This window comes from Aedes aegypti, chromosome 1 (assembly GCF_002204515.2).
Source record: "Aedes aegypti strain LVP_AGWG chromosome 1, AaegL5.0 Primary Assembly, whole genome shotgun sequence".
In the NCBI taxonomy this organism is placed as follows: Eukaryota; Metazoa; Arthropoda; class Insecta; order Diptera; family Culicidae; genus Aedes; species Aedes aegypti.
Genome location: NC_035107.1, coordinates 150,531,635 through 150,552,039, shown reverse-complemented (window position 1 = coordinate 150,552,039; position 20,405 = coordinate 150,531,635). Strand labels below are relative to the sequence as shown.

Below are 20,405 nucleotides of genomic sequence, written 5' to 3'. Positions count from 1 at the left end.
CTCATTCTTACGATAATAGATTTCTCCCGCACAACAAATTTCAGCGAAAAACTGCTTCGTTCGAATGTGAGAAGTTTATTTTCTCTTTCTCCTATTCATGGAGAAGTTTTTTTTGTATCCATCGCTACGAGCAGTAGTTGCTTTTATGTACATAGGTACCGAATTTACCACTGCTTTCGTTGATGTGGTAACATCACGTAAACCATTGCACGCATCGCGATTGTTTTTAACAATGTTCTAGGTTCGAATCCCCTCGCCGGCACCAGTTTTTGTTTATCCACATGGTGATAATTATCAGGAGAAGTTTGTGAGCGAAAATATGATGGAATCAAAAAGAAATTATTCCCAGAGTGGAATGATTTTCGGTTACGCTCCTCAGTAACTCTAAGGAAAATAAGTGTGAGCATAAAAAGATATTCCCGTGAGGATGCGTAAAATCTTAGATTTGTGTCATTGATACGAAAACTCAGAACCCTTATGACAACTTTTAAAAAGTTTGATTGACAACTCTGTCAAAAAACGACCTAGATTTTCACAAAGAATCATTGATATCTTGTCTGAAATGTTGCATGTAAACCAGTATGATTTAAAAATATTAAGGGCTACTCAAATGCAGGTTTTCCAAGGGCGCCGAGAGGCCACGCTATGGCTCTGAACAGCAGAGTTTTTATTTTCTACGATTTGACGGTTTGAAAGGAGGGCACAGGGCAGCGTGTGCTAGAAAGAAGTGAATTCACCGCAGAACGAAAAGGCAGCACGAAACACGCGTGGTACTTTAAGCTTAAGATAGCATACAACGGAATGATATGCGTAAATTTTATGCAATGGTCAACGGCGCGTGGCACTTTCAGCAGTTGTAGAAATGTAGTGTGAAACAGGGTGAATATTGATGAAGACGGTCAAGCCCACCGACCATAGGAGAGGTTAAAAGGGCAGTCAGCGATCTGAAGAACTGTAAATCTGTTGCGAAGGACGAGTTCCCAGTTAGGCTTCTCAAGCACGAAAGTGAGTAGCTTTACCAAACGATCCACCGAGTACTTCTGAAGGTATGGGAGGTCGAATAAATACCAACCGATGGATGGGAAGACCTCATACATCCAATCTACAGTTGCAGAGGAATTATTCTGCGGCGTACAAAATACTGTCACGCATCTAATTTAAGAGACTGAGACCACTCGAGGAGTCCTTCGTCGTCGATTTTCAGGCTGGTTTTTGTGAGAGCCGCTCGACAGCAGACCAGATGTTTACCTTAAGAATGACCTTAGTTACATTCCAGGATAATAATTTGCAGACCCTGACGACGATAGGAGCAGGTGGAAAACACAGCAGATCAGCGAAGCCGCAGATTCTGATTTGTACGGGAAATAAAACACGCGAGCTAACTTTGAACGGTTTAATTAATCGAGAAAATTATTATTATTATTATTTATTAAGGAGGTTTTAACTACAAAGTCATTCGCCTCGAAATATCGAGAAAATGAAAAACAACTGTACGCGGGAAATGTGCTTTTTGGAATGAGCAAGAATGTCAAACGTACTTGGGGTACACCAATGCTCTAGTATTCATACTCACGGTAACGCGCCCCAACTAGAGATCGGGGAGTCGTGAGTTCGATTCTCACTGAGAAGACGTGTAACTTTTTCGCAAATCTTCACATCAATTTGTCCATCTAATCCAATTGCAAATTATATGTAATGTTTAGCTTTCCGGTAGTTGTTAAACTTCCACTCGGCTGATTGGCCGTAAACCATGATTCATAATTAAAAACAAGTATTTATTGAGCAACGGACTCATGTTCGGTAACCGGTCGTTTGAGAACGTCGCGACCCATTGGAAGCCCACACAATAGAAACCTCAGCCAGCGCAGTTGCTGGCTAGTGTAGTGTGCTATTCCTATACCTAAAAAAACAATGCGCTCTCGGGCTGGGCATTGGATATATATAGAAAGCGTTGTGTTTGGATGGGCATCTAATTCTTCCGAAAGAGGTGCACTTTGCGAAATAGGACCACGTGATTATTGAGCTGAAATCAAATTCAGGTTAACTTCTGCGTTCATGAGTCCTCTCATGGCGTAGTGGTAACGCGCCCCAACTAGAGATCGGGGAGTCGTGAGTTCGATTCTCATTGAGAAGACGTGTAACTTTTTCGCAAATCTTCATATCAATTTGTCCATCTAATCCAATTGCAAATTATATGTAATGTTTAGCTTTTCGGTAGTTGTTAAACTTCCACTCGGTTGGTTGGCCGTAAACCACGATTCATAATTAAAAACAAGTACTATTACATGGTCAAGGACACATGACATACAATTTATATTCTGTTAAGATGCGAAATGCACACATTTGGCATTTCATCTTTTTTGGCAACTTCTTTATACGATTTAATATGACCGACGGCAGACGGTTGATAACTACGTAGTTTTTTCATCACGAAACGATTCAATATAAGTTCGTTTGCAAACAGTATACTATTTATTTCGTTTGTTTTTTCATTGCAAGAGAAACGTATTAAAATTGGCCCATTCTCACCTCATCGAGGGGTTGACATTGGGCCTAACAAATTGAAATTGATTCGCAATAAGAACAAATTAACAAAATCGTTTTCCGTAATATAATGGACATAATTGTGATATTTTAAAATAGTAATCAACCACCTAGAAGTATGATTTTTTATAATACACTGTCAATTAAAAAAGACCTTAACTCCAATCTTTTTTTAATGTTTTATTAAAAAAAATCACTGACTCCCGAGATCCTATTGTGTTTGGTAGTATAGCTGTGGATAATGGATTATCTGGGATATTTTAGATAATTTAGATAGATGTCAACCCCGATGACGGTCAACTTAACACAACGACAACGGCGATGAACAAAAAATTCCTTCTTTGCTTGCACCGCAACTCTCTATCACCATAATATAGAATTCCTGTAATAAATGAGGACAGTATCAACACCATATTGTTTCAATTCGTTTATATTTTTATGTTACGACTAAAAGCCCTAAACTGTAAAGTAAGACCTAAAATTAAACGTGCAACCACTGCCGGCTTAAACAGTCTGCCCAACGTTTCACCAGAACAAACCGTTTTCCTTCCAGATGCACCATACAATGGACAGTATCGACATGCTGGATCCATCAGGTTCGATGACAACATTGACTCCTATGTCTGATGCACCAATAACTTCCACTCATCACCAACTACATGGATCGTACCACAGTATGAACCATATGATGGGGCATCATCACAGTGGTCCACTCGGAGGTCACACTCCTGGTTTGTGCGAATACATTTTTATGTTGGCGTTTGGATAACAACTAATTTCTTATTGTTATGAACATCTCATTTCAGATGGTTTCCTCGGAGCTCATCATCCCGCTATGGCAGTGGCTGTTGCAACCGCTGGCTTACATCCAGATACAGATACTGATCCACGAGAACTAGAAGCATTCGCAGAGCGATTTAAACAGAGAAGGATAAAATTAGGTAAGAGGAGAATTTAGTAAAAAATGCTCTCGAAGATAAATGTCCTGATCTCGGACGGAAATGAGAGCCAAATATTTATTCATTATCGCAGTTTTTCCTAGAAGAAACCGACGCTGTTGTCAGGAAAAAAAAAGCTGTGTTCAAGTTGTACTATCAGCAAAGTACGCTATGGACCAATGCACGCGTTCATTCTCTGACGTTTTAGCGGTGCCATGTTATTTATGTTACCGTGGAAAGTAGTGAATTCAGCACCGCTCAAACGTCAAATTAGTGAACTCGTGCATCGGTCCATGGACCAATGCACGAGTTCACTATGGACCAATGCATGAGTTCACTTATTGGACGTTTGAGCGGTGCTGAATTCACTGGTTTCCATGGTCACATAAATAACACGGCACCACTAAAACGTCAAATAGTGAACTCGTGCATTGATCCATTTGACGTTTTAGCGGTGCCGTGTTATTTATGTGACCATGGAAACCAGTGAATTCGGCACCGCTCAAACGTCAAATTAGGCTGCGAACCGCTTCACCAGTTCGTTTAACTATTAGTTAAAATTTGACGTTTTGATAGTTATTTTCCCCTCAAATGGTTAAATTGAACATCGCAGTCGATCCATTTGAGCTTTGACAGTCGAGTAGTTATTTCAGAACAAAGTTGACAGATGGTTAGTTATTCTCAAATTTACGGGAGCAGAAAATAACTTTCGAACTGTCAAGATTAACCATGCTCCAGAGCAGGGTTATTTCTAACCGGAGGGGGAATAACTATCGAGCTTTCAAATTTTAACTAAAAGTTAAACGAACTGGTGAAACGGTTCTCAGCCTTAGTGAACTCGTGCATTGGTCCTTAGGTCCATGCACGAGTTCACTAATTTGACGTTTGAGCGGTGCCGAATTCACTCGTTGCCATGGTCACGTAAATAACACGCCACCGCTCAAACGCCAAATAAAGAACTCGTGCATCGGTCCATTCTTAGCTGTCATTGTTATCACTTGACTCATGATAGGCCTTTTCATGTGACAGGTCCGTCTATGCATTTGTTTACATCGGTGGAGGACCGGTGCTAATACGGGCCTGTCATTTTCATAGAAGAACTGTCAAAGAGCTTCCGGATCAGCTGACACTTGTGAAAACCAGATTTATGTTAGACACTCTTTGCGCACTTTGTCTATGACTATTGCGCGTCCCAAAATGTATGAATTATTGCTTTATGATATAAGAATTAATTACCTATTCAAAATATTGGTTTTTCTTCAGTAATGTTTCAATTTAGTATTCTCTTTATCAACAGGTAGTTTTTTAGTTAAATAATAAATAATCAGCTGTCTAGGCTGGTAGTGTAGACAGAAATATCTTTTTTGTATTTGTTTTCCTTCTTTTGAAGGTGTAACACAAGCTGATGTGGGGAAAGCACTTGCGAACCTGAAGCTGCCTGGCGTTGGAGCATTGTCACAAAGCACGATATGTCGATTTGAAAGCTTAACCTTGTCCCACAATAATATGATTGCTCTCAAACCTATTCTACAAGCGTGGCTTGAGGAAGCAGAGGCTCAAGCAAAAAACAAACGAAGAGATCCAGATGCGCCAAGTGTCTTGCCAGCAGGAGAGAAGAAAAGGTAGCTGAGGTTTCAATTCAATATTTTTAATTCACAATTATTTGATTATTGCAATGCTATTTTTAATTTTGTTATCTATTTCTTGTAGCTCAAGTTTCAACAACAATGCACATTTTTATCATTTGCGCCGGTTTATTTGTATATAATGTGAGTTTTATTTTTTTCCGAATTCATTTGTACTTAGTATCGTGAAGTGTCGTAATAGTGGGAATTATGCAACTGAAAAGAGCCAGGTACATGTTTTGCGACTGAGACCAAGCAATTTCCTTATAAAGTTAATGAATTTTTTGCACAATGTCGAATTTGGTCGATTGATAATAGATGAGCTTTATGTATAACAGTAAGAATGTATTTTGTTACAGGTAAAAGGTCGTTCATAAATTACGTCACGCTTTTGGGATGACGGTCCATACAAAATATCCATATCTCCCCGCAACAAAAAGAGAAGGACGTAGGAGGGAGGGAGTTGAACATTTTGGATGACGCAATTTATGGGCGATCTCGCATATACATTAAGAGGCATAATAAAACTACGACAATACTAAAATAATGTTTTCAATGTGTTTGTTTCTTTTCATTTCTAGTGGTATATGAATTGTATGCTCTTCTAAAAAAAACTGCATACCGTGATGCTATCATATTTCGCGCACGCTCCTAATTGCGCTCACTGCCATTTTATTCATATTTGTTGATACATATTGGACTACATGTGATGAAGCCATGGTGAAGTAGAATTATTCAAAATACTAGCCAACAAATATTTCTTTCAAAGCGCAATGGGTTACATGCATGCCCTGATTCGCTACTCGCCACACCGTAACGCACATGCGCTAGTGTCATGTAATGAGCTGCAGAAAAGCAAATGTTTCTTCGAAAAATTAAACCATAGATAACAGACACAAAACGGAGGTGTGAATCAATTTCTTCAGAATGAAACGCTAGTAATGCGTCGAATTTGTGTTCCGTGGCTCATTTCCCCACAGTTGCACCAGCTGCTTTGTTGATGTGCACATTCGTATGGGTGAGCTCTGCTATCGTTTTATAAGAGGCAACAGAAAAAGATCATCGTAGCAATCCCTTGAACATAATAGAAAAGAAGAACACTAATTGGACTTTAACACTTCACACGCAAAACAAATGTTTCATGCTCACTAACGCCGCCTGATGGCAAAATTTTGAATCTCATAGCTTTTACAATGATAGCCCTTGAGCTAATGAGCAACTTTGCCGAAGACGCTATCTTTCTATGTGGTCAGGATCCTGAGATAACCGCTAAACAAAATTTAGATGCTCACTAGCGCCGCCTGGTGGAAAAATTTTGAATCTCATAACTTATACAATGATAGTCCTTGGGCTAATGAACAACTTTGCCCAAGACGCCATCTTTCTAAGTGGTCAGGATCCTAAGCTATCCGCAAAACGAAAGTACTATGCTCACTAGCGCCGCCTGGTGGCAAAATCTGGAATCTCTTGGCTAGAATAATGATAGTCCTTGAGCTAATAAACAACTTTGCCGGAGGCGCCATCTTTCTAAGTGGTCAGGATCCTGAATTATCCGCAAAACAAAAGTTCTATGCTCACTAGCGCCGCCTGGTGGCAAAATTTTGAATCTCATAGCTTTTATAATGATAGCGCTTGAAATACTGGACAACTTTGCCCAAGACACCATCTTTCTAAGTGGTCAGGATCCTGAGATATCCGCAAAACAAATGTTTCATGCTCACTAACGCCGCCTGGTGGCAAAATTTTGAATCTTATAGCTTTTTCACGAAAAAAATCTAATAATAATGCGGTTCGTGTAAATTTTCCAATATTTTGTACCAAACGTATAATTTATTGGTTGAGGTACAACAATTTCAACGTAACTGTACAAATAAATGTACAATTTTGATTTTTCAAGTGTTTTTGATGACAAGCAGCAAGAAATATCGAGCATTTGAGATAGCAATTACTGTTGCAAGTTACGCAACAAGGGTAGTCAAAAACGTTTTTGATTTTTTTAGTGTTAAATTAATAAAACTTTTATTTGGTTCTTTTTTACACTGTCAAATACTGTAACTGATAGCAAATACCTCGAATAACATTATTTGTTGTGGTACTAGGAACGATTGTCAAGCATGTTTTTATACGATCAAACGTGTGATAAGATTTTCACCTCCATCAAACCAACCAAACTAGAAAAAATACTCAAATACCCGAATGCTCGCTCAAATCTTCTGTCTTACACCTAAAGTCGATAACCGGAGCGACAAATTAAAATAATTTTATCGTTTTCTATAGAAACGTCAATTCGATATACACTCCCGTGCAAAAGTTTGGGTTCACCCCCTCAAAAACATACTGAAGTGTTCTGTCCATTCAAGTCACTGTGATTACACGTCCAATTGAAACTCTTTAAGCCGCATTCGAAACGCAAAGGTTATTGTTACTTCGTATGAATTTTTCCAAAATCATTTTTGAATTTTATATACTAAATTTTTACTTAAAGTTGTGACATTTAAAAAAAAACACACTGAAAAACCATAGCTAATTTCCTCAGCATTGGAGAGACCAAAATATTAAAACGAGGTGTCATTAGAATCGTAATCTTATATTCTTTGAAGTGCACTCACAAAATTTCTGCGGAAAAATCTAAAAACTACTCAAAATCAAAGAAACAGTCATTCAAGTCATCATGCAAAAGTTTATTACTGTATTACTCGAATTTATACAAATATTTGTTTCCATACTTGATCGGTTACTAGCACATTTATCCTATGTATAATATGTTTTTTGGAAAAATTGATGAGATCAAAAATGAATAAAAATTAATATTGTGTCTTTCGTCACTGCGAAGTGCGGCCCCATAAGTGTCTACAGTCGACTCTCCACATCTCGATATCTCTCCCTATGTGGATGATTGCTTCGGTCCCTTCATTCTGCATACGATTTCTCTCTCCATATCTCGATATCCTCCTTATCTCGATATCTCCATATCTCGATGTGTTCCTGTTGATTGTTTGTTCCCAATTTCCTCTCCATATGTCGATATGAACATTATCAAAGGTTACTAGACCAAATTTAAGCGATTCAGAACAATTTGGAAACTCGAAATGAAGTTTGTTTGTTTATTATTTTCCTAGTAACGGCGTGATTTTCAATCTAGTGTTCATTAAATTAATGTTCTTTGTCTCGATCTCTCCCTATCTCGATGGTCCCTTCGATATCGAGATGTGGAGGGGCGACTGTATTTTATTGTTTTTTTTTTTTTTTTAAAGCACTCCGTGCTCGTGGCCACTACTGTGCCGGAATCAGTTTATCTGTATCTACTATACCGATACAGATCTATTTTTAACTAATCTATATTTACATCTGCTTTCACTCTCCTCTACTCTTTTACTCTCACACCGAGCAGGTAGGAGAGAGCTCTGCTGTTCAGTCCAATCGATTTCCATAAGCCATAGTCCTTTGTTCTTGCGGTGGTTCATTTTGCCGTGTTCCTAAGTCGTTTGAGGCTAGCTGCCTACGAAGAGGGTCAGTTTGTCTCAGTCACCATCTGATACTGACGGAGGATGGATGTGCTCCCTCAAAGCACGGTCCTCCGTGCGGCGTCTTCTGGTGGCTGGACGGTTTTTTTTTTTGTGGAGGGGCTTGGAATTGAATCCATGACCTTCCGCTTATGAAGCGAAAGCGTAACCTCAAGGCTACGGACCCCCCATATTTTATTGTTTTCTCATTCTTAATTTGTTTTTAACCTTCAAATATTTTTTACCGTCGATGGTGGGTCTAGGGGGTAAGATAGCGTCAAAACGGAAAAAAAATAATTTATGAAATATTCGCTAAATGCACTATTTTGTACATTTTGGTCGCTAAAGTCACCATTATTTTGCTGTCTGGCCGCTACCAGACTTGGATGTTGGATCTCGAAAATATTGGGATCATGACGTCGGCACTATTGCTGCTATTGAACGCGGAATGCCGCACCGAAATTTAAATTTTAACTGTTGGCGAATCTCAAGGTCTAAAACAATCACGATTTCACTACCGTACATATCACCACGGGAAACAGGCTAGGCTATGATGATAAGACTTTCTAGACAATTTGAAGGTAAAAATGCATTTAACTAGATGAAAAATGCTGCTTTTACATACTTTGTACACATGGCTCTTCAATTATTTGGTATAATTGAACTTTTAAATGGGTTTGCCATCCTTTTGAAACATCTTAGTTGTCTTTTCATCTTGTTTGCATCGTAATTCATCAATCTTTTTCAGCTGTGAATGGTTTCGCAATCATATTCTCAAAACAAGTTATTCCAATTACAATGACCCAATATCACCCCATCTATGGATGGAGATTGGTTTTTTTTTTATTCACTTGTAGTGCCGTGGTGAACAGGACCATACACGCTCAATTAAAAGTTTATTAGAGTTAAATTGCGAAAGTTATTCAATAAATAAATCATACATATCCTTTTTTGACTCATTCCCACCCACAACGACGGTACATAGGGCAAAATGGTCCAAAATGCCACTTTAAGGATTTGTGTCGTTTTCTCCTAATGAGATCCACATTTTAACGCCATTCGGAGTCCTAACAGTAACTTTACAATATTTGCTAGCTACCATCATGAAAATATTTCCCAAATTTGAGTTTTTTAACGGGTTTAAATCGTGTAGAAAAGTTGGTTGAAAAATGGGGGTGGTTCAAAATGACCAAATGGATGGGGCAAAATGCCATTTAGTATGGAGAACTACTAGTTAGCAACCATGTTTCTCCATGAGTTTGCTCTGTGGTATGGAAACGCTTATTCCTTTATGAAATCATCGGAAAACCTTAATGTTTAGGCAAAAATGGGAAAAATGTTTAATTTCACCGGAAAATTGAGGAAAAATCTTTAAGTTTATGTCCAAAAGTTGTGGCGGCAACTCTTAGCTTAACATATTTTAACTTCGTTTGGCAAAGAATACAAATTGAAACGATCTAGGAATGATTTAATGACGTGGGCCATTTTACCCCATCAGTGCGTCTTGGACCATGTTCCCCTACATAATACATATAAGCTGATTTTCCCATATATACCTACCTAAATTTTTACACAAATTTCAATAGAAATTTTGCTCAGTTGTTTGGAATCCCACTACAAATCAAATAAAATGTGATCTGATTCGATACATTCTAATCTGCATTTTTCTTTAGAACTGTTTTCCAAGTTAACACTTCGGTCGTCGCGCTGTTGTATTTTGTACAACACTGTTGAAAAAATCTCGCTTTTCGTTCACAACCGGACGGTTCTGACGGTGGCAAACCGTGCGACGACTGGAAGGTTAATATAGTTGTTTTCTTTGTTTGAGCGCATTCAAATCATTGTTTTATTACTTGTTTGATTTGTTGTATGCACGATTTCAATAGCCAACCATATTTTAATAATAAGTAATCTATATCGAGTCTTTTTTCAAGAAAAAGGACTTCCATCGCTGCACCAGAAAAGCGTTCCCTTGAGGCCTACTTTGCCGTCCAACCGCGTCCATCAGGCGAAAAAATAGCTGCAATAGCGGAGAAGCTCGACCTCAAGAAGAATGTCGTCCGTGTTTGGTTCTGCAATCAACGACAAAAGCAAAAACGCATGAAGTTTGCAGCCCAACACTGACCACCGCACCAAAGCTCTCAGTTTAGTGGCTTAGTGAATAGTGTAGCATCTTTAGGAAGCAATGGAGGCGTTACGGGGTTTGGTTATTAATAGACGCAAAACATTTCACTCATATGATGATAGCAAGGGAACCAATAAATTTAAAAATAGGCGCCTAATCTTACCATTTGTACATTGAACTATAAATACAAAATGAAGGTTTAGTATTAAGTAGATGCTAGTGATACTATAAAAGCAAATGAAATACGAAATTGTGATTTCGGACGTAGAAGCTTGAGTAATAACGAAAAGTGAGAGAACCGTGTACAGTTTGATAATTCTATACTCCGAACTCTTAACCAATGGTCCGACAAAAAGAACTGATCAATTCTAATATGTGCAATTTATCATTAAGTTTTCCGAAAAAAAAACATCAGAAAAAATATTTTGGTGTCAAAATATTTCTATTTCTATATAGGAGGACAGAAAATTTAGTTTATTGTAAATAGGCAAATACAATTAGGCAAGGCAGGAACACACAAGAACATTAGTAGAGCATCAAAGTGTTTTAGATGCTTAAGGCAGGCTATAATATTCTCATACTGCCAATGGAAAGCTCTCGAGAATTGCAGATTTTTGTCTTTATTTTTCAGTTGAGAATTGTTCGGTCAATAAAAATGCCTTATGTTAAGACCAATGCAATCGGGAAAACCCGAAGCTATTTTTGCATAAGGAAGTAACAAAATTATTTCGATGGGCCAAATAACATCAATTATTTCCCTTTTTGTATTTTTGTTTTGTTCTGATCTACTGAACTGTTTCAATGTAATGAAAGAATAGGGTAACCAATAATGTTGGACCCCCTGTGCCATTTTCCTGCAAATTTCCCAGTTTAAATCGAAAGACCAACTCAATTCGCATGCTGTTTGGAAAGATAGGACTATTCCTCACTTGCATCAACCGTTTGTACAAAGAAAATCTGTTTATTTAATCTGAAATTACAGTCGAATCTCCACATCTCGATGTTCTGTATCTCGATATTTCTCTCTATGTCGATGATTTCGTCGGTCCCTTCATTCTGCATACATTTTCACTCTCCGTATCTCGATATCTCCCTATCTCGGTGTGTTTCTGGTAGATTTTCGTTTCCAATTTCCTCTCCGTAGGGTGATGTGCTAGTATCCATCCCCAAGTAACTACTAAGCCGTAAAAACTGGCACCAACTCGGTTCTATAGTCGAATAAAAGGCATAGCCAACAGGACTAACAGGAACTATATCATAATTAAGGGCTTTTAAAAAGCCACTTTTGGCGAATTATTCGGCTGATAAACAGCCTATTCGTACCGAGTCACTGAAATGAGGGATGTCAAATTTTTATAGCATGCAGCAAAAAAGAAAAAAAAAGGAAAAAAAATGTTATCGTTTTTTTTTTCTTTTCTCATGCTCTCTTCTGTGATGTTGTTTTTTTTTGCTGCGTGATCCAGGCTCAAACTGCAGTTGTCAGGGTTCTCATCGATAATGCTCGTCGTTTTCCCATCTGATCCATTGCTGCACAAGTGGATTAGTAGGTTAAACATCGTATTTGAAAGAGATAACTTTGCAGCGGCATGTGTATATTTTTCCTGCTGAATCATGAGCAATTCTGGTTTTGCCGGCGAGGTTCTGATGGAATGTGTCTAGTGATATTTATTACCACATAGCAGCGCGGAAGCAAAATCCACAGAACAACTAACCGCTTATCAACCAAACCCCCCCCCCCCCCCTTCCTAAGCCTTTACAATCGATTAAGTATATATTTTGTTTCATAACTAAAAATCTCCAGCATCATAATAGTACAGCAATGCAGCATATATCAAAGCATTCATAGCAACGTCTTCCGTCGCATATTCGATCTGAAAAATTTTCGGGACTTCGAAGGTCCTGATACATTCGAGGATACATTATTTGCATTGTCTTGGGTTTGCGAAAAAGAGGCAGATAGGGTGTCTGATCCAGTCATAGTGTGTGTACCAATAATAGTGGTAGTGCCGTTTCAAGCGTGTTATTGCCAATTTTTATTTTTATGTGTATTTTTCTAACATGGACATTGTCAAAATGATATGAATGTGTGAAAAAAAATCTTGTGAAATAGTAAGGAGATAGTAGAAAACAATTAAAATCCTTAACTTTTTTGCTCCTTTGCACCAGTTATAGTGGGGCGTTCCTATAATAGTGAGTCTCAATGGGAAATCAATGTAAACCACTATTATAGGAACAAAAGTTAGCAAATACCACTATTACTGGAACGTGTTCTAGTAATGGAGGAAATGCTTTTTTGATAGAGTTAATGATTTTATCATTCTAAGATTATTTTTTACGTGAAATATAATAAAAAAGCTTTCGAATGACGTATTCAGATATAAAAAACGAGTTTCCGTTATTTTTTGGCGATTTTTTATTCCTCAACCCGTTACTATTGCCACTATCACTGGTACAGACGCCCTAAATGTGTTCCACTTTATTCTCTCATGCGTTGCCAGTTGCTTACGATATTTTTCATAAGTGCGAGCGTGATATGTAATCTCTTTTGGCTTCGCAACCCCGATTTATTTTTGTTTTGCTTTGCAAACGTCATGGCACTAGGCCGTCAAACAGCATTGACAGTCGTTGTGAACAGCTAATTGACACAGTGCTTACAAGCACTAAAATAAAGCGTTATATACCCATATAAGGCCAATATCAGTGCCTGAGGGTCACAGTGCCTATTAGCATTTGAAAATGTTTTATGAAGCTAGTAGGCACTGAAAAGCCGTTAAATGGCTCATATACCGCTTATAACAGTGCTTAATGGTTACCTGGGTCGTATTAAGCATTGATCAGTGAGAACTGCAATTTTCCCAGTATTGCAGTGAATGATGCTGATACAAACCGATGCCAAACAATTCTTTCTCAATACGGCTTTAGAATTGTACAATAAGTTGTTGATAAATCTTGATCTCTTTTTGAAAATAATGCAAATAAAATGCATCTTGCCGTATTCTCAATCCGTCGTATCGTTTTCATTTCTGTCGCAATCAGTTTCCGGATTAGTCTCACAACTTACGGCTCTCTGTGATATATTGAGTCGTCAAAACACAACATATCTACGTTATAATAAAATGTTTTACTAGAATATATAGATCTACGGGAATCTGCCTTCATTCCTACAGCATGATGCAATATACTAATTTCCTTTAATTTCCTCATTGTTCGTCATCAAAATTCAGCCCAAACATATGAACACAATTCCTTTTGACCGTACAATTAATGGCATTTGTTTACAGTGTAGCGAAAACAACACAAGGCGGCATCCACAAATTACGTAACGCTCTAGGGGGAGGGGGGGAGCAATGTCTTATATAACAGGTCCGGCTCTTAGTATGTGTTTGCTTGTATTAGTCACGAAAAAGATGTAAACAAACGATCAGCTGATGGTGACGACAAGGCTGCGAAAAATTTTGTTCGCAGTTTCCTCAACGTGACGTCATCTTCGGCTGCTTCGTGAACTTTCGGCTCGCCGAAGTTGGCATTGCACAACTACCACTTCAAAACTGATGTTATCACAAATACTGATTTGATGTTCGCCCGCACCTCTTAATACCCCACATCGGGGGGGGAGTAGGCTCAAGCGTTACGACTCATACAAAAATTTAAAAAATTTCATACAAAAAGCGTTACGAAGGGGGAGGAGGGGGTCAAAAATTTCCAAATTTAGCGTTACGTAATAAATGGACGCCGCCCAATTAAAGGAACCGTATTTTTACGTCGAGCATCGCGCACACATTGATGCGCACAAGCTTTTTTTTCTCAGTACGACGGATTGAACTTTGTTTACATTCTCACGTCGGTAAGGAAATTTCATAAAATTTCGCGAATTGTAGAACATTTACAGCGTTTGATTGGAATGAAATTCTTCAGTGAAGAAGTACGAAGATTTTCCATAGTGAAAATAAGTGCCTGGCTTGACTTACTTCACACAGGGGGGCGGGAAGAAACTTGTATCATAAAATGGTGTGACTGGTGTCGATCGTTAAGTATTTCTCTCAAATCGTGTTCATCCGCACGATTTCGGTGAAAAAGTGCAAAGTGGTTAATTAAACGGAAGTTATTTACCGAAATACAGTAGTTTTATTGCATTTTTGGTGTACAAGTGTACAAACCATGACAGCTTTCACAAAAATACACTTGGAAAATGAATCTATGTTGCAGGTAAGTTTGAATATCCGCCGTAGTGGAACATTTTAAGTTTGATACGACGAATAATAGCGCTTACGACGAAGTAGAACGAAACCCTATGTCGTTATGCCCATTATCAAAGGTTACTATACCCGATTTTATTGATTCAAAACTGTTCGGGAACACGAAGTAACGTCTGCTTGTTTATTATTTTCCTAGCTAAGGAATGGTTTTAATCTAGTATTAATTAAAAGTGCGTTCTTTATCTATCCCTATTTCGATGGTCCCTTCAAAATCGAGATGTGGATAGTCGACTATAGTTTAATTTAATCGGTTCATCCATGCAACCGTTACAACACGTTACACATAGAAATCAAGGCCGTCAGAATTTTTTCAAATGTAAACAAAAACTTTTTTTGGGCTCAAAACGTAGAATTTCTTCGGTTTTTCACTGTCAATCGATTAGCTAGACTATGAACAAGCATATTATACAACCAGTGTCATGGACTTTGTCGCCATCGGTGTGCCCAAAATAATGAAAAAAAAGTGCTTACCAATTCAATTATTTTCAACGCTTTTTTTTATCCTACATGACACAAAACTGAAATCACTTCCTTAGGGGGGCCAAAATACGACCGTTACCCTAAATAAGCATGATAGTTCGCTGCACAGAAGGTTTATTTATAATTGAATGACTATATTTGTAACTTTTATGATCTTTTTTCTGAAAATATGCTGCTGTCTTCTTGTGAAGGAATAGTGATCAGATGGTGGACAAAAAGTGTTACACCTTGATGACAAAATAATTAATTTATTGATGTAATTGAAAATGCATCAAGGAATTAAAAAAAAAACAAGACAGTTCAAGACACCATCTTCAGCCAAAGGCTGAACAATAAGATGGCTCATTTTTATATTGAAAAAAAAAATAAGAATAAATCGATAAAAATGAAGAATTGTTCATTACTCCAGAAGCTACTGTGAAAGTTTGAGTAGAATCCGTCAAATCTGAAGTTCAAAGTTTGAATGAAGAAAATCGACCAATAATAGATATGGGAAAACGGTTCCAATTACATTTTCGTCTATAGATCGCGCAGTAAAAACATAAAAAATATGTCTCTGAACTGTTTTGATTTTGTATGGGATTTTGACGTTTACTGACTTTGTTGTTTACAAATTCAATGGGAGAGTGAAAGAGATGGAATGATTTTTGTGCAGAGCCATACACGGAGAAAACGGAAATCCCATATTTGAGTATTTTTTAACTTACTTTTGAGTTATTTTTCTCTCCCTATTTCATTCGCTCCTTCTATTGTTGTCAGAGAGCGAAGAGCAAAACAACCCAAAAACCGAACCTTAGTGCGTTACCTCAAATTTGAGTAAGTGGCATATGCAATTGTATATCCAAACAAGAATAATATTGCTTCGACATTCAATTACAATACGCTGTATTGTATCCAATACGTTATATTGTACATTAATGGTTTATTCCATTCACTGAATGATACGTTTTTATCCGGGATAGTACTAGAAGTTGAGTTATTTGATCTGCCGGTTGAGTGGAAAGAACTTAGCCAGTAGGTATTTTTTCGCATGGCTGCAAATGAAAACAACTTATACCCCATCAACTCAAAATTAGGTTAACGCACGTACCCCCGGAATTGAGTAGAATGAACTCACTTTTGAGTACTTCATTTTCTCTGTGTATAGTGGTTTCTGCGCTCGTGTACATACACGTTACATGTCACCAACACTACTTAGAAGAGTGCCGGTGGAAAATATAAATAAATATCAGCTGTTCCCAGCAAAATCAAACGGCAGTATTTTCCACCAGCAAATTTGCGCATGTGTTCGTGACACCGCTCGGCGAGAGCTCAATAGGGAAACTGAGATTGGGTTTTCCCCCGGAGTAGAAGGGGCAGAAAAGTTCAGATTTTGGACCGCTCTTAAGGTAACACGGAAGACTGAATAGAATTATATGATAATTATTTTACATCGATATATGGAGATGTACTTGAGATTTGCTTCTTCAAATGGATAGGGTGATTATAATGACGTCCCGTGCGGCCTTAACGATACAAGGACACGATTATGTCAAAATAAAAAAAATACGTTTATGATAGTTTTGGTAAGTAACTCGTCTCACAAAATTTGAGCGACATCGGAATAGTTTGGAAAAATAACTTTTCTGTAGACAAATTATGGGTGAAATTATGAAAAAAATCCACGTGCTCGGCTGGGATTTGAACCCAGGACTCATGTATGCTAGACGAGCACTTCACCAACTATGCTACCGAGCCACTTGGTGACCCAATAACTGAGTTGGCTACAAGTTTAGAATTCAAATCCCTACAGACCACGCGGACCTCTTTCATAACCCATATCCATCCATCTCATTTTACTACACACGCGGAAAGAGCGAGTGCGATTTATTTAGTGTTGAAACTGTTTGCCTATCGTACCTACATCGCTTCCACAACAACTGTATTCCCAGCCGAGCACGTGGATTTTTTTTCATAATTTCACCCATAATTTGTCCATCTTTACCACGCGTAATGAGTTAATTAATTTAATAACCATGCGGATTGGATTACCGAACAGCTCAATATAAGCGTCAATTTATATTAGAGTGTTACTGCCTCTCTGTAGTAGTCATGTCGTCACTTGAGTGAGAACGACACGTTGATAGCCTTCCCACATCTTTACTCTTCCACAATACAGTTGTTGTGGAAGAGTAGAAGTATTAACTAACGTGTTACCAACATCTAGTTTGCCACGCGCTGACAGCTTGAATAAGCCATTTTATGAGACGTTTCGAATCATATGGTTTCCGTTTGTTTACCAGCTTTGAAAGTTTCTGGCGGGCCGATGTATTTACGTTTCTTCTAGCGTTACATTTGGAAGGAGCTTATTCAACAATGGCGCTGGTGGCACTGAAACAAAGTTTTTAATTTTCGCATGTAAAATTGAAATCAGCAAGCAGGGAAGGTATTTTTCATTTACAGGTAACATAATACATGTAAGCCAGGTAGAAACATGCGCTGAAAGAGACGGGGACGTCATCGCCAACAAAAATGTGACCAGTGCCATTCAGATATCATGCTAGTTTCTTGAACAACAACAATGAGCGGCCCGCCGGAAAACGTCAATCGAATGTCTCGTAAAATGGCTTATACCGCTCCTCAAAGTGTCAAATAAATTTTAAAATCATCCGCTACAACATGGCATCGAACGAACAATTAAAAGATACAGTTAAAGGTGATAATAAACTAATTCAGTTTTGTAAGAACAGTGCATTAGCGTTCTACTACTAATATTTCTATTTGTGGAAGCGATGTAGGTACGATAGGCAAACAGTTTCAACACTAAATAAATCGCACTCGCTCTTTCCGCGTGTGTAGTAAAATGAGATGGATGGATATGGGTTATGAAAGGGGTCTGCGTGGTCTGTAGGGATTTGAATTCTAAACTTGTAACCAACTCAGTTATTGGGTCACCAAGTGGCTCGGTAGCTTAGTTGGTAAAGCACTCGTCTAGCATACAAGAGTCCTGGGTTCAAATCCCAGCCGAGCACGTGGATTTAGAGCTACCTGTTCCACCCCAGGTCCAGGTGGAAGACTTTCGGGTTGTTCCCGGTCTTTATCCCCATATCTTTAAAATTCTTCACATTTCTTTATATCGAGCTTTAAAGCCGCTCATATAACAAATTTTTCCTCCAATACTAATATGTGTTCCTAGCTAATCACATCAAACCAAATTGACTTGCTGTACTACAATCCAACAGTAAGTTTGTTGTTTGCAACCATTTATTTGTTCGAATAATTGTTGTTATGCGGGAAAAGAAAGTTTTCGGAGAAAAAGATTTCACCATCATCGATTGTTATTCCTCAAACGGTTATCTGTTTACAAACATTAAGCTGTCAGTGGAAACCACTTTCCAGTGGGAACCAGAGATGTTTGCTTATTATTTTACAATGGGGTTTCAGGAGGCTGTAATTTTCTATAAACGCGGCCCGCAGCAAAGGTTTTCTTCCCGTTGGAAGTTGCGGTGTGACGTCAACGTAGATTAGTTCATGGATTACATATTTTCAGAGTTTTCAATTTTACCGGGATTCGACTTACCGGGAGACGGGAAATCAAATTTAAGAGTTGTTAGGTACATCACGGGAACGTTTTGTAGGTATTAGAGTTTCCATAATGAAATTTCCCGATATATTTTCAAAAAAGTGAAAATACGAGAATGTTATGCATTTTTTAGAATTTTTCCATATTTTATGCATATTCTATTTATAAACCGGAAATTTGTATGTTTTTTTTTCTTTTTCTACTAGGTAATTTATTTATTTTTCTCCTAAAAATTCCCTTCGTTTCGATTTCAACTAGAGGCTTCATAACACAAAAGCACAGACCAACAGACGTAACACTTAGAACAAATGTCGATCAAAATCATAGTCACGAGGACATGTACGCCCAATGCTAAAATTGGTGTATTTGGCCGATAGGCCAACAGATGGTGGTAGTGCGCAAACGTCAAACACGAACAAAAACGATGCGAGCGCTGCGGGTGGTAAATCGGCCACCTACCATATTTTTGAACCGACCGTTAAAAAGGTAGTCGATGGCCAATGATGAGAGTGTGACGTCTGTTTGTCTGTGACAAAAGCGTTAGAAATTAAGCAAAAGTCCATGCAATAAAATTGAACAAAGCATTTTCTTGACAAATCAATTGAAGTTAAAATCATTTTGGTCAATCAAGCCCTAGAATAAGATACAACTAGAGTCGTACGTTAAAATTGAATACTGTTATATTGAAATACTATTCAATGTAACAGTATTCAATTTTAACGTACGACTCTAGTTGGATCTTATTCTAGGGATGGATTAAATTGATGAAGAACTTTATAAGCCTACTTAATTTATAAAAGTAATACCTCGAAAGATTTGAATTGCATATGATCTTTCTCGGAAGATTTCGACAAACAACAAATAAAAATTGATATACAATTAGTGATTTTCGTGGATGGTATGACATAAAAAGTAAATTGCGTGATAGTTTTTGATTAGAGCTGAATTAAATGGAACTTCCCGGGAAATCTCATTATGGATTGCGCACAATGCGGTCAGTTCACAAGGTTGAACTTGGCCGTCGCATTTCTAGGTGTCAAACAGTTCAGTATGATGTGAAAAGTGCAATATTTATTGGCCTAACAGTTCTTTCTGAGAAATACTAATAATTTAAAGGACAAGATTTTCTAATTTGTGTGAACAATAAATTGATTCTGTAGCAAAACAACAGTAGTGTAGAATTATGTAGGATGAAAACAATCAATAAAACATTACATTTACTCTTCGTTTCTAATCGACTAAAACAGACCGAAAAATATCCTGTTTGTATACATAATATCCAACAAAAGCTGAAGGAATCCTGTATCTACATTTTAATGTACAGGTAAAAATATACAGTATATGATCTATCTTTAAAATAGGTTAAACTGTT

General features: G+C 37.8%; 1 protein-coding gene across 9 annotated transcripts in view; it reads left to right on the top strand.

The window, feature by feature from the left end:
• The window catches only part of LOC5566637 (inhibitory POU protein), a 202,334-nt gene extending 190,723 nt beyond the window's left edge, over positions 1 to 11,611 (top strand). Inside the window, exons 5-8 of one of the 9 annotated variants that reach the window (XM_021850978.1) lie at positions 3,098 to 3,275; positions 3,351 to 3,485; positions 4,870 to 5,104; positions 10,533 to 11,611. In XM_021850978.1, the coding sequence (XP_021706670.1) occupies positions 3,098 to 3,275; positions 3,351 to 3,485; positions 4,870 to 5,104; positions 10,533 to 10,734 (750 nt within the window). In that variant the 3' untranslated portion in view covers positions 10,735 to 11,611. Of the gene's footprint in view, positions 1 to 3,076; positions 3,276 to 3,350; positions 3,486 to 4,869; positions 5,105 to 10,532 lie in introns of all 9 variants that reach the window. The other 8 variants (XM_021850960.1, XM_021850949.1, XM_001650968.2 and 5 more) reach the window with 8 other exon arrangements.
• Positions 11,612 to 20,405: the final 8,794 nt, after the last annotated feature.